We start from the raw sequence: 17,647 nt of genomic DNA, 5'->3' as shown, positions 1-17,647 counted from the left end.
CACGCGCCTCCAAGACTATTACATTAAGATGATGAATCAGGGAGTTTGCGCAAAGAGGCTGATAAGTTTTCCATTACTCAGGAATAATGGAAAAAAATGTTTTCTAATTTGCCAAAGGCTCTACCATGAATTTTTATTTACTTAGCACTGATTTGTGTGGAGAAGTTGATGTGGTGCTTTATGAAAGATAAGGAAATTAAGGAAGACATTTGTATACAAACTTTTTTTTTCAATTTTTAAATATTTTCTGAACCTTCTAGCTGGTAGAGGAAAGAATATAAAGGTAAAAATCACATTTGGTGATAACAATTCCTAACAAATGTCCCTAATGTAACAGGTCATTACATGCCACAGTCTCATTTACCTAATTTGATCTGATCAATATTGATCTCTACCCTTCCCCACCAGTCCAAAAGTGAAGGAATTAATGTGACTTTTCAATACACATTATTCTCTGATGATTCATTGCACATATGCCATTGAAGGTTAAATTCAAGCTATCTGTCTGCCTAAAAGCAAGCTGTTCAATTCAATATTAAGATCCACAGAGAGAAGCAGATATCAGAGGATTATAATGTATTCAATCCATTATTTCTAGAAAGAAACATTCTGAGTAACCTAAAATAGCACTTTGGCCATTTCTTTTAGAATCATAAAAAGTGGATACAAAACAGGCTTTCAAAGATTTTCAAATCTTGCTTTGTGGTTTTCTAGAAATAACTTGTCTTTTGAAAATGGAAATTACACCACTCATATGAAGATTAATTTTTCCGGAGATGTTTAGTGACCATGTAAAACAAGTTTCTATAAAAATAACTGTTTTTCGCTAAAGAGGCTATGCAAATGACCAAAACATAATGAAAAAATGCTCAACATCGTAAGCCATAAGGGAAATGCAATTCAAAACCACAAATAAGATACCATTTCACATGCACTAGAACAGCTACTATATAAAAAAAACAAAACACAACAACAAAATAACAAGTGTTGGAAAAATGTGGGGAAATACGAACACTCATATATTGTTGATGGGAATGTAAAATGGTACATCCACTGTGGAACACAGTTTGGCAATTTCTCAGAAAGTTAAAAATAGTTTACCATATTACCTGGTAATCACTTTTCTAGGTATATACCCAAAAGAACTGAAAGCAGGGACTCGAACAGGTATTTGTTCATGGATGTTCATAACAACCCAAGTATCCCCAAATGGATGAATGGATAAACAAATGGGGTACATAAATACAACAGAATATTATTTGGTGACAAAAAGGAATGAAGGTATGGCGTATGCTACAACATGGATGAACCCTGAAGACATCATGTTGAGTGAAATAAGTCAGACACAAAAGTACAGATACTCTATAATAATCTCACTTACATGAAATAAGCATTATTAGGAAACTCCAGTTTCAAATGTGTCATATCATCTAATAATAGACCCCTATACAGAAGTTGTAAGGCTGAACAAGTTAATATTTAAATAGAGCTGAGCTGAGCTATCATCATCTTCATCACTATTGAATAGGCCTCCACATTAATATCATATCCTTCAAAATCATGGATACTTTCGAAAGTCAAAAGGACAAGAATCAAAACACCTTAGGCATAATATTCAAGCCATTACACACTATGTCCTCATCTTCCCTTCCTAGAGCCACTTTCTAACATTTCCACCACATGTATTCTCTACCCTCAACCAATACCTCGACATTCCTGGAATTTGCCAAGCACTTTTACCCTCTGGCTTTTCCTCGCACTTTCTCTTCAGCCTGAACTATACCTCCCTTCTTTCTCAACCTATCAAAATCAGCTTTCAAAGTCAAGGAAAAGTATCAACAACTGTGCAGGGCACCTCTGTTAAAAAAAAAACAACAAAACACATTGAACCCCTCCAGCCACCATGCTCTGGGATGCCCCCACCAGCCTGTGAGCACTCAGGAAGACAGGACCAGCACCTTGTTCATCGCTATAATAGAGATCCTGGCACCAAAGTGGCATCCAATCAGTGACTGTTTTATTGGATGTAACACTTGACTGGTCAGGTTCCAGTTCCATTAGACAGTGACAGATACAGACACGTGAAGTCTTCTGCAGACATGATACAAATCTTTGTCACTTGTTTTTAAGAAATAATTTCCAATGACCATAAATCATAGTATCTTAAAAGTGCTATGAAAAGTGTTGAGAACTTAAAGGTTCACAACCAAGAAAACAAAATCCAAAGACACTGGATGCTTGACTGATACATGAGTATTTTTTTCTCCCCCCTTTCTCTTCCCCCACCCCAACTGTCTGCTCTCTGTGTCCATTCACTGTGTGTTCTTCTGTGACCGCTTCTATCCTTATCAGCAGCACCAGGAATTTGTGTTCCTTTTGGTTGTGTCATCTTGTTGCGTCAGCTCTCCATGTGTGCGGCACCATTCTTAGGCAGGCTGTACGTTCTTTCGCGCTGGGCGGCTCTCCTTACATGGCGCACTCCTTGCGCGTGGGCCTCCCCTATGCGGGGGACACCCCTACGTGGCAGGGCACTCCTTGCACGCATCAGCACTGCGCATGGGCCAGCTCCACACGGGTCAAGGAGGCCCGGGGTTTGAACCGCAGACCTTCCATGTGGTAGACGGGCACCCTAACCACTGGGCCAAGTCTGCTTCCTGATACATGAGTATTAATGAATTATTTGCCATTAGACAAGCTGGAAAAGGCTGTCTTAAAGGGATAGTCCACACAAAAAGGAATACAAATTATTTGCAGAAAAAAAATTTCAGCCATACATATAATTGAGTAAGCACTTTTAAACATAGGGAGATAGCATTTTTCTCTTAGCAGATTGGTAAAGTTCAAAACTTTTGTAATGCATATTATAGGAAATGGCTTATTAACATCACTCTTAAAATCTGTTTATGTGAATTGGGACATCTTTGGAGGACAATTTGGCAACATTAATAAAAATGTTAAATATAAATGGCCCATAAGCTAGCAACTCTACATCTATGAATTTATTCCACAGATATACTCACTCATGGTAGGGGGAGCCTATGTATAAGAATATTCATTATGATGGAAATAAAGCTAAGAAAACAATGCTATTTACAATACTGCAATGTCACCCAAAAGAATAAAATTTTTAGGTATAAATTTAACAAAAGACGTGTAAGATATATACATTGACAGCTACAAAATATCATTGAAATAAATTAAAGAAGACTTAACTAAATAGAAGAATCTCCTTGTATTCATGAGTTGGAAGACAATGTTAAGATGGCAATACTTCCCAAACTGACCTACAGATTTGACACAATCACTATGAAAATCCTGGTTGGCTTTTTGTACAAACTGATAGGCTGACCCTAAAATTCATACAGAAATGCAGAGACACAGAAAAACTAAAAAGACTATAGATTGTTACATAGGGAACATGCATGGTCCATTAGTGGGTATCCAATAAAATACTGTGGAGCTACTTAAAGAAGAGCCAGAACCTATATGCTTAATATAAATATTGGTAAAGATATTTTCCTTATGCTATCACTGAAAAAATACTTATTGATTGCCAACAATGTGAAGCATGGTCCATTAGTTCGTATCCAATAAAATACTGTGGAGCTACTTAAAGAAAGAGCTAGAACCTATATGCTTAATATAAATATTGGTAAAGATATTTTCCTTATTCTATCACTGAAAAAATATTTATTAATTGCCAACAATGTGAGGCATTGTATGATAAGTGAAAACCTGAGGTAGAGAAATATTATACATATGATATACTTCCATTTTTGTTTTTTTAAATGAGAATATCTTCATATACTATGTTGAAATACGCACAAAAATTGTTAGAAGCATCCAAAAGAACTTGTAAATACTAGTAACCTCTGGGGAGGGGTCATAGAATGAAAGAGGAATTTACTGTATTGTCACTGAATATTTTTTTTTGCACTGCTTGAATGTTCAACATGTTCATAAATATTTTTTCATTAAAAAATAGTTAACAAAACATTAAAGCACATACGTAAGCACACATAATGTAAGAAGGGTGCAGAGGAAAAGAGAGTTAAAGTAAGAAGAAAAATGACATAGAACCAGTTTCATTACAAGGAACTATGCCTCATTTACAGGAATATATGCCAGGAAATATATGCCAGGAATATATGCCAATAGTGACCCTGCAAACTTTGAAAGGACTAAAGTGCCCAAACTCTACCCACAGACACGGCTTCACTGGCAGTGTTAAGTTCATGCCCTGTGCCTGTGTGGATTGCTTGGGCACCTCTACCCATTCCTTTACTTAAAGTAGAGCAGCACAGAGGTTGCTGATATTCTAAGCTTCTGCACAGCACAGACCTTGTTGCCACAGCAACTTGAAGAAAGGTTGAGCAAATATAAAAGCGAGTGCCTTGCTGGACTCCAGGCTCCAGTGTCTAGGCTGAATTACTGAGTTACCAGTTGCAAGGCCAAAATTACATTTCTAAGTAATGATACAGCTTATAGCAATGAACGTGAGTCCTTAAAAAAGTACTTGCAGAAAGTAAAAACAATAAAAGAAAGAAAGAAAAAAGAAAAAAAAGTACTTGCCATTCTTTTTACAGGGGGAGGGGGAGAAAAAAAGTATTGAATATAAACGTGATGTTATGATTAGGTATAGAGGTCATTCGTTTCTTTTCTAGACAATTTTAATTTAGCATCTACTATACCCCAGGCACCTAGAATGGCACTGGGGATATAGCAGTGAACAAAACAGATGCAATATTCTACCCTCAGAGAGAGTATCTTTGGGAGGGGAGGAGGTAAACAAACTAAGTGTACTCTATAGTATTTTAAAAGTTGATATGTTCTGAGGGGTAAAACAATTTTAAACAGCAAAGGCCTCATTGAGAAGGTGACATTTGAGCAAAAATCTGAAGGTGAGGCAAAGATTCAGATGTTTGTTCCAGGCAGAGGGAAGAGTAAGAGTAAAAGCCTGGGAAGGGACTATACCTAGCAAGTCTGAGGAACAGCTGGGAGGCCAGTGTGGCTGGAGTAGGAGGGAGGGAAAGGTGGCAGGAGGTGAGGTCAACAAGGCCAAGTCGGCTGGACCATGCAGCTATGTAGTCTTAGGTGGTTACTCTGAGTCGGGTGGGAAACAAATGCAAAGTGTTAAGTAGAGGACAAGATCTGCCTTAAGTTTTGGCAGGATTGTTCTGGCTGCTCTGTTGAGAATGAAGTATAGGGGACAAGGCTGGAAGCAGAGGGACTCATTCTAATGCTTTTGTAGGAAGCTACACAAGAGATAATGATGGTTTAGATCAGGATGCCATCATCCTAACTGGCAGGAAGTGAGCCCAGAAAATTATTTGCATGTGGGATGGTCCCCGAAAACAAGGATGTAATGAATTACTCCACTGTACCTAATATTGCCTGGTCCAATTATTTCTTCTTGCTCAAGCCCAATTGCATCATGCCTTGTTTCCATAAAAGCAGATAAACAGGTCTCCCACTTCGCTTAAAAGATCAAGGCTATCGAACAGAAACAGCTTTTTCCACCTCCCTCATCTTCACCTCAATTTCTCTCTTACCTTTGCATTTCCTTTCGGTTTTAGAAACATCATCACTTAATCATTTCCTTGGAAATGGAAACCAGGAGGCCTTAGTGTAGGTAAGAGACAATGAGGGCACACAAATAAAAAGGAGACTTTTGACATGGAGAGGGCTCTGAACTCAGAAGCCAACGAGCTGGAAGGAGTTAGTGAGGAGGGGAGAGCTGAAGATGTCAAGAGTTTTCAGCTTAACTGGCTGCAAGTAGAGGGATATGATAACTGAAATGACTGGGTTGACACGAGAAGACCCAAACTGGAGGATTAAACAGAAGAAATTCTGAATTAGAAATGCTGCACCTGGGATGCCTGGCAGGGATATTTGGGTAGAGAAATCTGCAGTTAAAAATGCTGTTTTGAAACAGAATAAATCAGGGCCAAAGGTGAAGAATAGCAACATAATTTCATCATTTCAGTGATTACGAATGCTTACATTCTATCACTGCTTTTATGATGCAATACAGCATAGGGTTTCCCAATACTGGAAGGAATCAAAATACAGTTGTCCCTTTTTTCTGAACTTACATTTAATTCAGAAAATTCTGATTTCAAATTGAGCTAACATCCTAGGAGGAGAAGAGCATAGAAAATCTGAGATTACTGATGATTTTCTACTGAAATTTTCTTTTAAAAACTAAAGATTGCCAAACTTCAACAGTAAATCTTCTAATCTGGGCTGCAGAAAAACTGGAAACCCTAGATAACTTTGGAACTCCCTCCTCTTTTGATGTTTTTCTAATGACCTTTGGGGAATAATCTGACATTTGGATCGGGGATTCCTTAACATTAATAAATTAGTTCCATAGTTTTGGGAAGGGGTTTAGTTTTGAAATTTCTTCCTTTGTATGAAGGAGCTCTGAGGCCACTGAGATCCCTAGTGACTCGCTCCTGTCCTTCTCTTCACCTAACATATCCAGTCCATACCAAATCCCATGTGCTTGACCTCCATAGTATCTTTCCTCTCCATCCACTGCTTGACTTGAAACTCACATCATTCACAAATACTGAGGGATCACCCTGTGTCATCTTTTAACTTGTCTCCAGCTTCCACTCTCTCCTTACCACAACTCAGCGCAAGTTTACCCCAACCCTAAACTTGATCATGCTACTTTGCTCCTAACATTCCTTCAGTGGCTCCTGATGTCTGCACAAAGACCATATTCCTTAGCTTCTCACATAGCACACCAGGTCTCTTTGACCTTGCTCTTGCACTTCTCCCTAGTCTCATCTCCCACTGATTTCCTCCTTTGAAACTTATACTCAGGAAAACAAAGTACACAAGAGTAACTCAAACAAAAATGGTTTCTACCCCTACCTTTACACGAATTGACCCCTACCATCGCCCATTATTCATCATTCAAATCCAGCTCTGAGAGCTCAGATGTCTACCCCAAAAACAGCCAGGCAGAATTAACATGCTCTCTTCCACCTCTGTCATTTCATTTAAATTGTTTACATATTAGTTTAGGAATCTCCTAAGCTCTTTAACATGTTCAAGACTGTCATCACTTATCCCTTGACTTCCTTCCAGCTCCCCCTTGTAGAAGCCATTAGCCCAGGGGCAAAAGGCACAATCTGGGATCTGAGCTTCCTCACACATTGCACATCCACACCACCTGGCTCAGACACTTCAGTCCTAAAGAGTTCTAACACTTAATTTAAACCATACTCACTTTTGTGCTAGTGACCTTCTAGTCTCCCTATCTCAAGTCTCACCTGACCATATCCACTTTTCCACTCACAATTTTTATGGCACCATATCATCTTCTCCATACCACCTCAACTTAAATCTCTCAGCTCCCTCCACCCCAGTGGTCACCAACCACAAAGACCTCCTAAATATCACTCAATTTCAAGTCTCTCCATATCCACTTAGTTTTGAGGCTGCCATCGCCTCTCATCTGAGAGGATAACACATGGCTTAACAGTTCTCTCTACCTCCACTTTCGCCCCCATCGCCCTCACTCCCATGCCTCCAGGACAAAGCTCTAACACTTTCAGCTGGCCTAGAAGGTGTCTCACTAACCTTCTCTCACCACCTGCCTCCTAAATCTGCCAGGCACTGTTCTGCTTGGGGACATGGCAGAGAACACATGAAAACCCTTACCTCCATAGAGCTTATACTCTAGAATTTTAAAGGAAAACTTCTTGGGCTTTCCAGATATAAAAAACAAATACAAGGGGGAAAAAATCCACCTGACTTCACATTTCTTCACAACAATATTTGGTGTCAGCATACAATGAAACAATGTTGACTAAGTTCTGAGGGGAAAATAAAATGTAACACATCCCAAGTAAAAGGTCTATCCATCATCCTTTCATCAGCACCAACAGCCCTCAGGGATGATGATCACCAAATGTCAGCCCTTGTTATTTCTGGGTGGCAGGTTTGGGGTCAAGTATTACTTTGCATTTTTATTTAACTGTATAGCTTGAAAGAATAATGGCCAGGTATCATTTTTATAAAAACGGAAAGGTATTACTCTTGATAAAAACAGAAGAAAAAGGAAGAGTGCCAGTGTGCAGCAACACAGATGCTGAAGAATCTACAAAAGGAAGAATGATAAATTATCATCTCAACAACAAAAAGCAGTTTCACACTAATCTTAACTTTACTACATAACATGAGTTCTGGCATTTCCTATTCTATTTCCCTTTTTCTTTTTTTAACGCTATTTTGATCCACTAAATTGATTTCAAGATCTGCAGCTTCAAAAACACACGAGGCTGCCAACTCATTGAAGGTAGGAAGGCGGTCTTTTCACATGCATCTCCAAAGATTGTCCATCATTTAATTGGCACTTAGCATATCCTAATAAACAACTGAAATAATGAATGTTTTCCTCAGAAGAACAAAGGGCAACTTGATAGTTTCTTTGCATAGTACAGGGCCAGGCACAAACCCAGTTCTCAGTTTTGTGAATTGAACTATGCCCTATTAGGTAACAGTCCAATTTAATACAGGACTTCACGAATAGTTTTTGAAAAATAAAACATTTCTCTTTGTCTTTGGTAACAAAAAATATTCAAATTAGGGGTTTTAATTGTAACAACTTGTATTTGCTCAAAAAAACATGATGTTCTCTGGAACAACCTCCCACTTCACAGATGTGAAATATTTTCTTCTCTCGGGAACTCAAACTCAAGTGCCAGGAAGGGCAAAAGCCACGTAACAGGTGGTGCCCCCAAACCCAAGACCCTCCCTACTTCCTAGCTCCCGGGTCCCCCTGCCTGGCTCCCCGCGCCCGGGCCGAGGGCGCTCGCGAGGAGGGAGCCCGCCCGGGCCTGCGGCGCCGCCTTACCCGCCGAGGCCCCCAAGCCAAGAAACCACGGCCGCGCAACGCCATGCTGAGCGCCGAGCGAGAGTCGGAACAAGGCCGGACGCGGAGGCGAGTCGCAAAGGACAGAGGTCGGCGGGGCTGGGCGAGGGGCGGGGAGAGGCGGCGGCGGGGCCGGCCTGGGGGCGCTACCCGGGCCCGCGAGCCCCGGCTCGAGCCCGAGAGCGCGGCCTGCGCGGCCTCAGCCCAGGCGTTTTTCTCGCTCTCTTTCCGTCTTCCCGGAGTTTTTGCAGTGCGGGGTTTGGTGATCTTGGTGTCTTTCTGTGGGAGGGAGAACCACCGCGCCATAAAAGAGTTTGCAAATTGTAGAAACACGCGACATGCACACACCGCCCACTGCGTGCTGATACCCCGCCCCCCGCAGTGTTGTAGGTTTATTCCTTTAGCGCGTCTTTAAGTTCGTGTTCGGTGTGGGGCCAAACAACAAATTATCAGAATAATATCTGGGATTTAAAACGCGGCCTCACTCTTCTTAAAGCGAAACGGGTGAAATCAAATAAAAGCTGCAACGTCGGGGCGGCTTGGACTGTTGGTGGGACACACCGCCCCCTGTCGCCGAGACGCATCGCGACTCTCAAAGGGAGAGTTAGAAGCAAACGCAGATGCCTGGAGTAGCGTTCTCCATCTTAGCATAACGTACCTGTTGATGGGCTGCCTAAGCCGAGATCACATTTCTTGCCTCACGTGTAAAATGTGAACAATCATACATACCCAGGATGACTGTGAAGATTAAAAGAGGAGGTATGTGAAGTCCCAAGCTCCGTGTTGATAGGTCATACTGAGAGTTTGCTATGTGTCTGGCACTTTCTAAGTGCTGAAAAAGAAAAAGGAGAAAGAAAGGGGAAAAAAAAGAGCAACCCCTGGCATTCAGAACTGGCCTGACACTCAAAACTAAGCTATGCTATTCCTATCAGACATAAACCATCTCACAGAATAACAAGCTCAGACAAGGTACTCTGAGATCATGATAAAAAGGGACAACGCAAGTCCATTTCCTGATTTTGTCTAAGCATAGGCAGAAACAAGTTTCCACCCACAAAATACCATACATCCCCTCTGTCAGCCAAGGGGAGTGACTATTTCTTTACCAATTACAGCTTTAACCTCCTTCCAGTCTACTCTCCCTATAGTTAAAATTTATTAAGATCCTTATTCATAGAATTGTCCCTGCTTTCTGATAGTGCCCAATCTACAGTGAACCCCCACTTCCTTAGACCTTCCAACAATCATCAAAGCCCAAATCCTGTAATAGGTCCTTTCTAACACCCTCTTACTCAGACCCCTCATGATGTCCCAAGGTGTATGTCCTCCCTTGCTAAAAAGAGTAATTATCCAAACTTTTTGAACTACAAGTTGTCTCTGGTGGTCTTTGGCTGGAGGTCATTGATTTAGAGCATTAATTCACTGCCTTAGTTTGGTTCCCTTGAAGTACACCCTGAGAAAAGGATCCAGTGCAAGTGATTCATTGGGAAACACCATTAGGGAAGGAAAGGCAACCAATACAGGGTAAGTTGTCAAGCAGCTAACACATGGACAACTAAAGCTTAATCCCACAGGAGAAATCCTGTAGGAAAATGAAGAACACAGCCCTCAGGGAATTTCCACCTCAGGGGTGAAGTGGCTGAAGTACTTATACACTAATTCCCATGTCAATGGTTGTGGGAGGCTCCGGGCAGGGGGCGGGCTTGGCCTCAGAGCTTCCAAGAAAGGCAAGAAAAGAAATGCAGACACTGGCTGTTGGAGGGAGATAGTACCCTGAAGAGACAGGGCCTAAGAGATAGCCGTGGGGCACCTACATTTTTCAGCCTCACTCAGTTAATTCTCACCACAACACTGTCAGATGGATATTATTATTTTCCCCATTTCACAGACTAGAAAACTAAGGAATAGCATAGATTGGTTGAGGAACATGCCTTAATCTTATAAGTGGTGGAGCTGGTATTTGTTTGAAGCTGAAAGCCCTGTTACAACAGTATTTGTTTATTGGTACATAACAAATTAATCACAAACTTGGCTGTAATAAAGAATCTGAGTCCATTTTTTGATGTTTGACTCCTGACATCTTTAAAAGACATTACCTCTCTCTTCCTCTTGTATCTTACATCTGGGTAAGCTGATAAGAAAGCCTGGGTACTCCCTTCTTGGGTGCTCCTTCCCATATCAGGAACTCTCATGCCAGCCCCATACCTTATCCACAATAAAAATCCCAAGCCCCTCTTTTTCCCTTGCTTTCTTAAGTCTTTGTCACACCAGCGTGGGAGCCTGCCTTGCTCTCCCTAGAAAGCCTCAGTAGAAACAGTTTCATGCCCTCTTGGTGTGAGTGTGTGGCATCATTAATCTTGATATCTGAACCAAATTTTGGATGTGGGTCCATCCTACTTCTTCAGAGTGGTTACAGCATTAGTGTCTTAAAACACACATTTATTATCTCACAGTTTCTATGGGTCAGAAAGTCTAGGCATGACTTTGCTGCGTCCTCTCCTCAGGGTCTCACAAGACTGCAGTCATGGTATTGGCAGGCCCTGTGTTCATCCAGAGACTCAAATGGGGAAGAATCTACTTCCAAATTCATTCAGGGTACTGGCAGAATTCATTTCCTTGCTGCCATGTGACAGAGGTACAGTTTTCTGCTGGCTGTCAATAGGAAGCTGTCCTCAACTCCTAGCGGCTTCTCACAGTTCCTTGCCATGTGGGGTTCCTCACTTGGCTGCTACTACATTAAAGCAGCAGAAAGAATGTTTCACCTTAGCGAGGGCCCAGTCCCTCTTTTCAGGGCAACCACCTGAAAAAAATGAGGCCCCACCCAGGATAAGTTTACTCTTCTTTTGATTAATGAAAAAACGATTTGGGTACCTTAATGACATCTGAAAATCCCTTCAACCTTTGCCATATTCTGTTGACTTGAAACAAGTCATAGGTCCCACGCATACTTAAGAAGAGGAAAGTATATGGTGTTTGAACTCAGGGAGTGGAGGTCATGAGGGCTGTGGCAGTTTGATATGGTTATGAATTCCAAAAATAGATATTGGATTGTGTTTGTAATCTGGTCTGTACCTGAGCATGATTAAGTTATGATTAGGGCTTTGATTGGACCACGTCATTAGGGTGTTGAGTCCCCACCCCTTGGTGGATGGGGACTCAAAGATAAAAGACACGCCAAAGGACAGAGTTGGGGGTTTTTGATGTTGGAGTTTGATACTGAAGCCTTAAGCTGGAGCCCCGGGAAGTAAGCTCACAAAGGAAAGTGAAGCAAGCCCCAGGAAGAGAGGAAACCTGAGCCCAGGAAGAAGCAAGCCCTGGGAAGAAAGGAATCCTGAACCCGGAGAGAAGCAAAGCCGTAGGGAGAGAGGAACCCAGGAAGCCTGAACCCTCGCAGATGTCAGCAGCCATCTTGCTCCAACACGTGGAAATAGACTTTGGTGAGGGAAGTAACTGATGCTGTATAGCCTGGCATCTGTAAAGCTCCTACCCCAAATAAATACCCTTAATAAAAACCAACCAGTTTCTGGTATTTTGCATCAGCACACCTTTGGCTGATTAATACAAAGGTAGTCTTAGAATTCTGCCTACCACAATCACTGTGCTATATACGGGGAGGAAAGGAGGTTGCAAAAGAGTGAGACCCACACTCTACCACCTGTCAGAGGAGAATGACTGCAGAGTACACTTAAGCAGGCTGGACCCTGGGCACCCAGCTTAACTGCTGGTGCCCCAAGATTGGTACAGAATCAGAAGGGCAGGACTCCAAGGGACCAAGCCAACTAGGGAAAATATAACTACTAGGGGTGGAAAACCAGACAAGCCTCCCAGGCTGCCCTGGGGTCTTCTGCTTGGTCCTGAGAGGGAAGGAAGGTGATAGGGCACAAAAGATAGCTAAGTTAGAATTTCCCACAATCATGGAGTGATAGAGGAGACTGGGAATAGGATTTAAGGTGATTTCAACAAAATAAGGTTTTGTTTACTCCTTTTACTTTTACTTCTAACTCTGTGATTGAAAATTCATACCCTCTATATTTGTTTTGATTGTCAAACAGAAAAAGTTAATCAACTAAAAGTTGTAAAAATGTTTATTTTTCTTATAATCAAAGGGCCTTAAAAACATACTATGACTTCTCATTTCCCTCCTCAAGGCCCAAGCCTCAGTATCTGGCCCTCTGCTATACTCCAACAAATGCCACTCCTCTTGCCTTCCCCCCTTCCCCACCCCCACCTTCACCTAAGTATGGTTGCCTCCCGCTTTCACAATCAGGGGTCAGCATCGATGTCATTTTCTCAGGGAAATTTCCCTTACCTCTCCATTTATTTATTTATTTATTATTTGTATTTATTTATTTAAAGTTTAAAGTAATTTACAAATATTAAGCACCCAAACATACTTCCTTCTTAAATAATGGAAATTTTTAAAAAAATCTTTGGGATCCAAACATTACTTTACAAAGGTTACATTTGACTTCTCCACTTACTTAGGTGTCCCTTTTAGGGATGCATCCAAGTTTTGTGGCACCTAAAGCCTGCACAATCTGGGGAGCCTTCTTTAGGAAAGAGAATGCAAAAATGAATGTTAATGCAGAATATAAAAAGAAACCATAAAATTTTAAAAAAATATAATACCATAAATTTCATACAGTCCAAAAAAATAAGGTAATATTTAAATTTACCTAAATGGGAGACAACTTTCCCCTACATTTTTGGGATGCATTCTCTTTGATCATCTCTTTATATAGCAAAGATGTTGTAAGCTCATTTTCTTTAGAGAGAAATAAAAAGCTGGAGTGCTAAAACAGGTAGCCTCGTGTACACACATACCTTCTGTTTGTGGGACTGCTACAGATATGTGCTCTACAAACAAATTCTGATAACTGCTGTTGTGTGTGATTCCCAATTTTTATTAAAAAAATATGGGACATTCATAATAGTAAACACTGCATTACTGAATATTCCTAACAGAGGAGATCTATTTTGACTATGTATCCATGAAACCATATCCTCTGCTTACAGCTTTACACATCAATACCAGCTTATGGCTCCATATATGTTAAACTTTGCTTCTTCTCCAATCCCTTTAAACTTCCAGGTGGGTACCATAAGATACATCTATAATTTGATATCCCCTCTGTCCCTGCACCTTCATGTCATGGGATGGGCAGAAAGTATATTTTTGGAAGATAGTCCTATACCAGGACAACTAACATTGACTTAACTCTATACTGTAGTGACAAGCAAACCACACAAGTACAAATCTCAGTTAATCCAAATTAAGCCTATCTCCATTCAACTTCCTCTTGGCAGATTCCCAACTCCACTTCAACATCACCCCACATGAAATGAAATTTGACAAACAGATGTAGGAATGGAAAATGACAGTTATTTTAACCACTGCAGTGTCCCCTGCTCCCACTCTGCCTTTCGCTTCCTTATACTTTGCCCGCCTGTTCCTCGTAACCTCCCTGTATTATGGCCCTTCTCAGCAGCAGTTTGTGCTGCTGCCTCCCTCTGCCCCTCCTCCCAGCCACTGTTATCTTCCCCCTCCCAGCCGATCGCTGTTCTCCCCGCCTCATTTCAACCGCCCTCATCCCGTATCCGCCCCGGCACAACCTCGGAAACAACCCCCTCTGCCATCAATGGCTTATGTCATAAACCGCAGGTCCGCCCTTGCCTCTGCAGCCAATCCTCAGCTACCCCGCGGACATGCCCCTCCCACAACCTCCCCGCCTCCATGACACTATAAAACCCCATGTACTTCCCGAATAAAATCAGACCTGCGCATAGACCTCGTCTCCGTGGTTTTTCCTCCATCGAACCGCGCGTCCCCCAAGCCTTGAGCCGCCCGCTGCCGCCCCGGTCAGGCCGTGGCGTAGGCCCGATCCCCGGCAGCGACTCGCCTGCAGTGACCCGCCTGCAGTGCCGCAGCGGAGGCCAACAGGTGGCGCCTGAACAGGGACCCCAGCTACGGCCCCTTGTCTGGCCAGCCCGCTGCTGACCCCTCGCACGGGACTCATCGCCGTCCTCCCGTGCCGCCGCTCAAGGTAGGGACTCTCCGGCGTTGCTCCCTTCACCCCCCTCCTGAGCCCTCTGCCGCGATGGGGGCCTCCCTCTCATCCCTTCAGGTTCCTCAAGTCCGCCTGCTCGCTGCCCTCTTAGAGACTCACCACGTGAAGGTCTCTCTCCGTCAGCTACAGCGGTATTGGGACCTTCTCCTACCCTTTAACCCTTGGCTCGTCACCTGTGCTCTCTGGAGCCCAGAGACCTACGAACGTTTAATTCAGCGGGTGACGTCCGCTATGGAGCACGATCGCAAGCAGTTTCCCCCCGGCCTTATCCCGACCCTCGTCGCTATCCGCGCCTGTCTCCAAGGTGTGCCCTCCCCTGCCTCTGCTCTCGCCTGTGAGCCTAGCCACCCTCTCACCTGCGATCCTGATGGAGACGACGATGCTCGTTCTCTGTCCGCCCAGCTAGAGGCCGCGCTCGAACTGGATCCCCCCACAGCCTCCGACCCGGACCCCAACCAACATGGCGACCCCCCGCCTTCTCCCCCCCCCACCGCGTCCTGCAAACAATGCCAACATGGCGCACCTCCTCCTTCTTCTTCCTCGGCGCCCTCTTCCCGCCTTTACCCACCTCTTCCTGTCTCGTCGCCATCCGGTCCCGTCCCGGATGCCTGCCGATCGCCATTTTCGGCTAAACCGGCAGAGCCTCCGGTGCCATCTTGGCCTGTACCTGGAAATGACGTGGCCACTCCTCCATCTTGGCCCGAGGCCAGAAGTGATGTCAGGCGTGACGTCACCGTGCCGCCATCTTGGCCAATCAGGAACACCGTTGCCGCCGCGCCCTCCTGGCCGGCGCCCGGTGGCACCGCCCATGCCTCACCTCCATGGCCCGCTTCACCTCCCGCCTGCCCCAGCAATAGCGGGAGCATCGGGAATCCTCCTCCACCAGCGTATGACACCGCCTTTCTCACCTCCCCCACTCCGCCTCTGGCTCAGATGTTCCCCCTCAATCCCGCTCGCACTCCGCAGAGCCCACAAGCGTGGGTCCCCTTTTCCCCCAAAGACATCCAAATGCTCCGCAACGCGATAAAAGAGGATGGCCTTGCCAGCCCTCATGCCCAAGACATTCTCGAGCGTATGACCATCCCTCGCTGCATCCCTTACGACTGGATCTCTCTAGCCCGAGCGGTTCTCTCCCCCGGGCAATTCATTGACTGGCGAGCCCATCTCGGTGTCCTGATCGACAATCAGATTGCCGACAATGCTCGTCAGGGTGTGCATTACCCTGCAAACGCATTTCTCGGGTTCGGCCCTTACGGCGATCCCAGCGCCTACACTGCCACCCCGCCTGGGTTTTTCATCCAGCTCCGTGACTGTGTTTTTCGAGCCTTCCGTTCGTGCACCGCGGCCGCCCCAGAGCCCCTCGTGAAGCTTTTCCAAAAACCCGAGGAGCCGTTTAATGAGTTCGTAGCTCGTGTGCAGGCCGCTGCAGAGAGGCGAGTTGTCGGCAATGCAGCCCGCGAGTCCTTCGTTAAGGACATCCTGCAGGAGGGGGCTAACCTAGCTTGCAAAGCCATCATTCGTCCCCTTCGTGACAAGCCGCTCCAAGACTGGGTCCTCGCATGCTCCGGAGTTTCTGGGCAAGCATCTGCGCTTGCAGCGGCTATTGTCGCGGCAGTCCAAACAACCAACACCTGCTTCCGCTGCGGCGAATTGGGCCACTTCGCTCGGGAGTGCCCCAACCTTCCGGCTCCGCCGCAACCCGTAGTCCAGCCTATGGTGCCACCACCGCGCCCTGTTCCTGCCGCCCGGCCGCCCTCCACCCCCTGCCCGCGCTGTGGAAAAGGGTATCATTGGGCTCGCGATTGCCGTGTTCCGAGACAGCCTTTAAATGGGCAGCGGGGCAAGCCTCAGCCCCGCCACCAAGAGGCTCCAATCGCCCCACGCCAGCCCTGCCCGTAGGCATCCACTGGTCCGTTCCCATGTCGCCCGCTTCGCAGCCGCGCCTCACCATCAAGGTCAATGGAAAGTGGATGGACGGCCTTCTTGACACCGGCGCCGAAATCTCCTGCATCCCACTCTCCCAAGCTCGTGACTTCCCACTCACAGCCGGACCCGTCATCGTAGGCGCCACAGGCCAGTCCTCCTCGCAACAGGCGGCTGAATATCTTGCCTGGCATGACACCAACAGACGGTCAGGGTTCTTCCGTCCCCTGGTTCTCAGGGATATCAAGCAAGTCCTTTGGGGGCGCGACATTCTTCACCAGTCAGGCGCCGTTCTTTTTACTTCGCAGCCATCGCTGCCCCCCCAATAGTTTTGGCCGTTGCTCGCGTTCGACCTCCAGCACCCGTTCCTCTGCAATGGGACACAGAGGAACCCATTTGGGTGGAGCAATGGCCTATGACTGCCCCGAAACTAGCTATTCTTCAGGACCTCGTGGAAGAGCAGCTCCGTGCTGGCCATGTTGAGCCCTCCACCAGTCCATACAATACTCCCATTTTTTTCATCATCAAAAAATCTGGCAAGCCACGCCTCCTCCACGACCTGCGAGAGGTTAACAAGCACATCAAACCCATGGGCTCTCCTCAGCCCGGCATGCCTCACCCGTCAGCCTTTCCGCAAGATTGGTATGTGGCAGTCCTCGACATCAAGGACTGCTTCTTCTCTATCCCCCTGCATCCGGATGACCGCCCACGGTTCGCCTTTACTGTTCCCCAGCCCAACCACCACCGGCCTGCCAAACGGTATCAG

The 17,647-nt window shown here is 45.0% G+C and overlaps 2 protein-coding genes across 3 annotated transcripts in view; one reads left to right on the top strand and one right to left on the bottom strand.

Annotated features, from left to right (window-relative positions):
* The window catches only part of DECR1 (2,4-dienoyl-CoA reductase 1), a 65,600-nt gene extending 56,389 nt beyond the window's left edge, over positions 1-9,211 (bottom strand). Inside the window, exon 1 of the mRNA XM_004474738.5 lies at positions 8,873-9,211. Within this exon, the coding sequence (XP_004474795.2) occupies positions 8,873-9,196 (324 nt within the window). The 5' untranslated portion in view covers positions 9,197-9,211. The remainder of the gene's footprint in view (positions 1-8,872) is intronic.
* Positions 8,898-17,647, top strand: part of NBN (nibrin) — a 73,282-nt gene continuing 64,532 nt past the window's right edge. For both annotated transcript variants that reach the window (XM_058275703.1, XM_071207894.1), the window contains exon 1: positions 8,898-8,979. The gene's annotated coding sequence lies outside the window, so the exon portion shown is untranslated. The remainder of the gene's footprint in view (positions 8,980-17,647) is intronic.

This window comes from Dasypus novemcinctus, chromosome 14 (assembly GCF_030445035.2).
Source record: "Dasypus novemcinctus isolate mDasNov1 chromosome 14, mDasNov1.1.hap2, whole genome shotgun sequence".
NCBI classification, from domain to species: Eukaryota; Metazoa; Chordata; class Mammalia; order Cingulata; family Dasypodidae; genus Dasypus; species Dasypus novemcinctus.
Note: the sequence above shows the minus strand (reverse complement) of the source record. Positions and strands in the feature narration are given on the sequence as shown.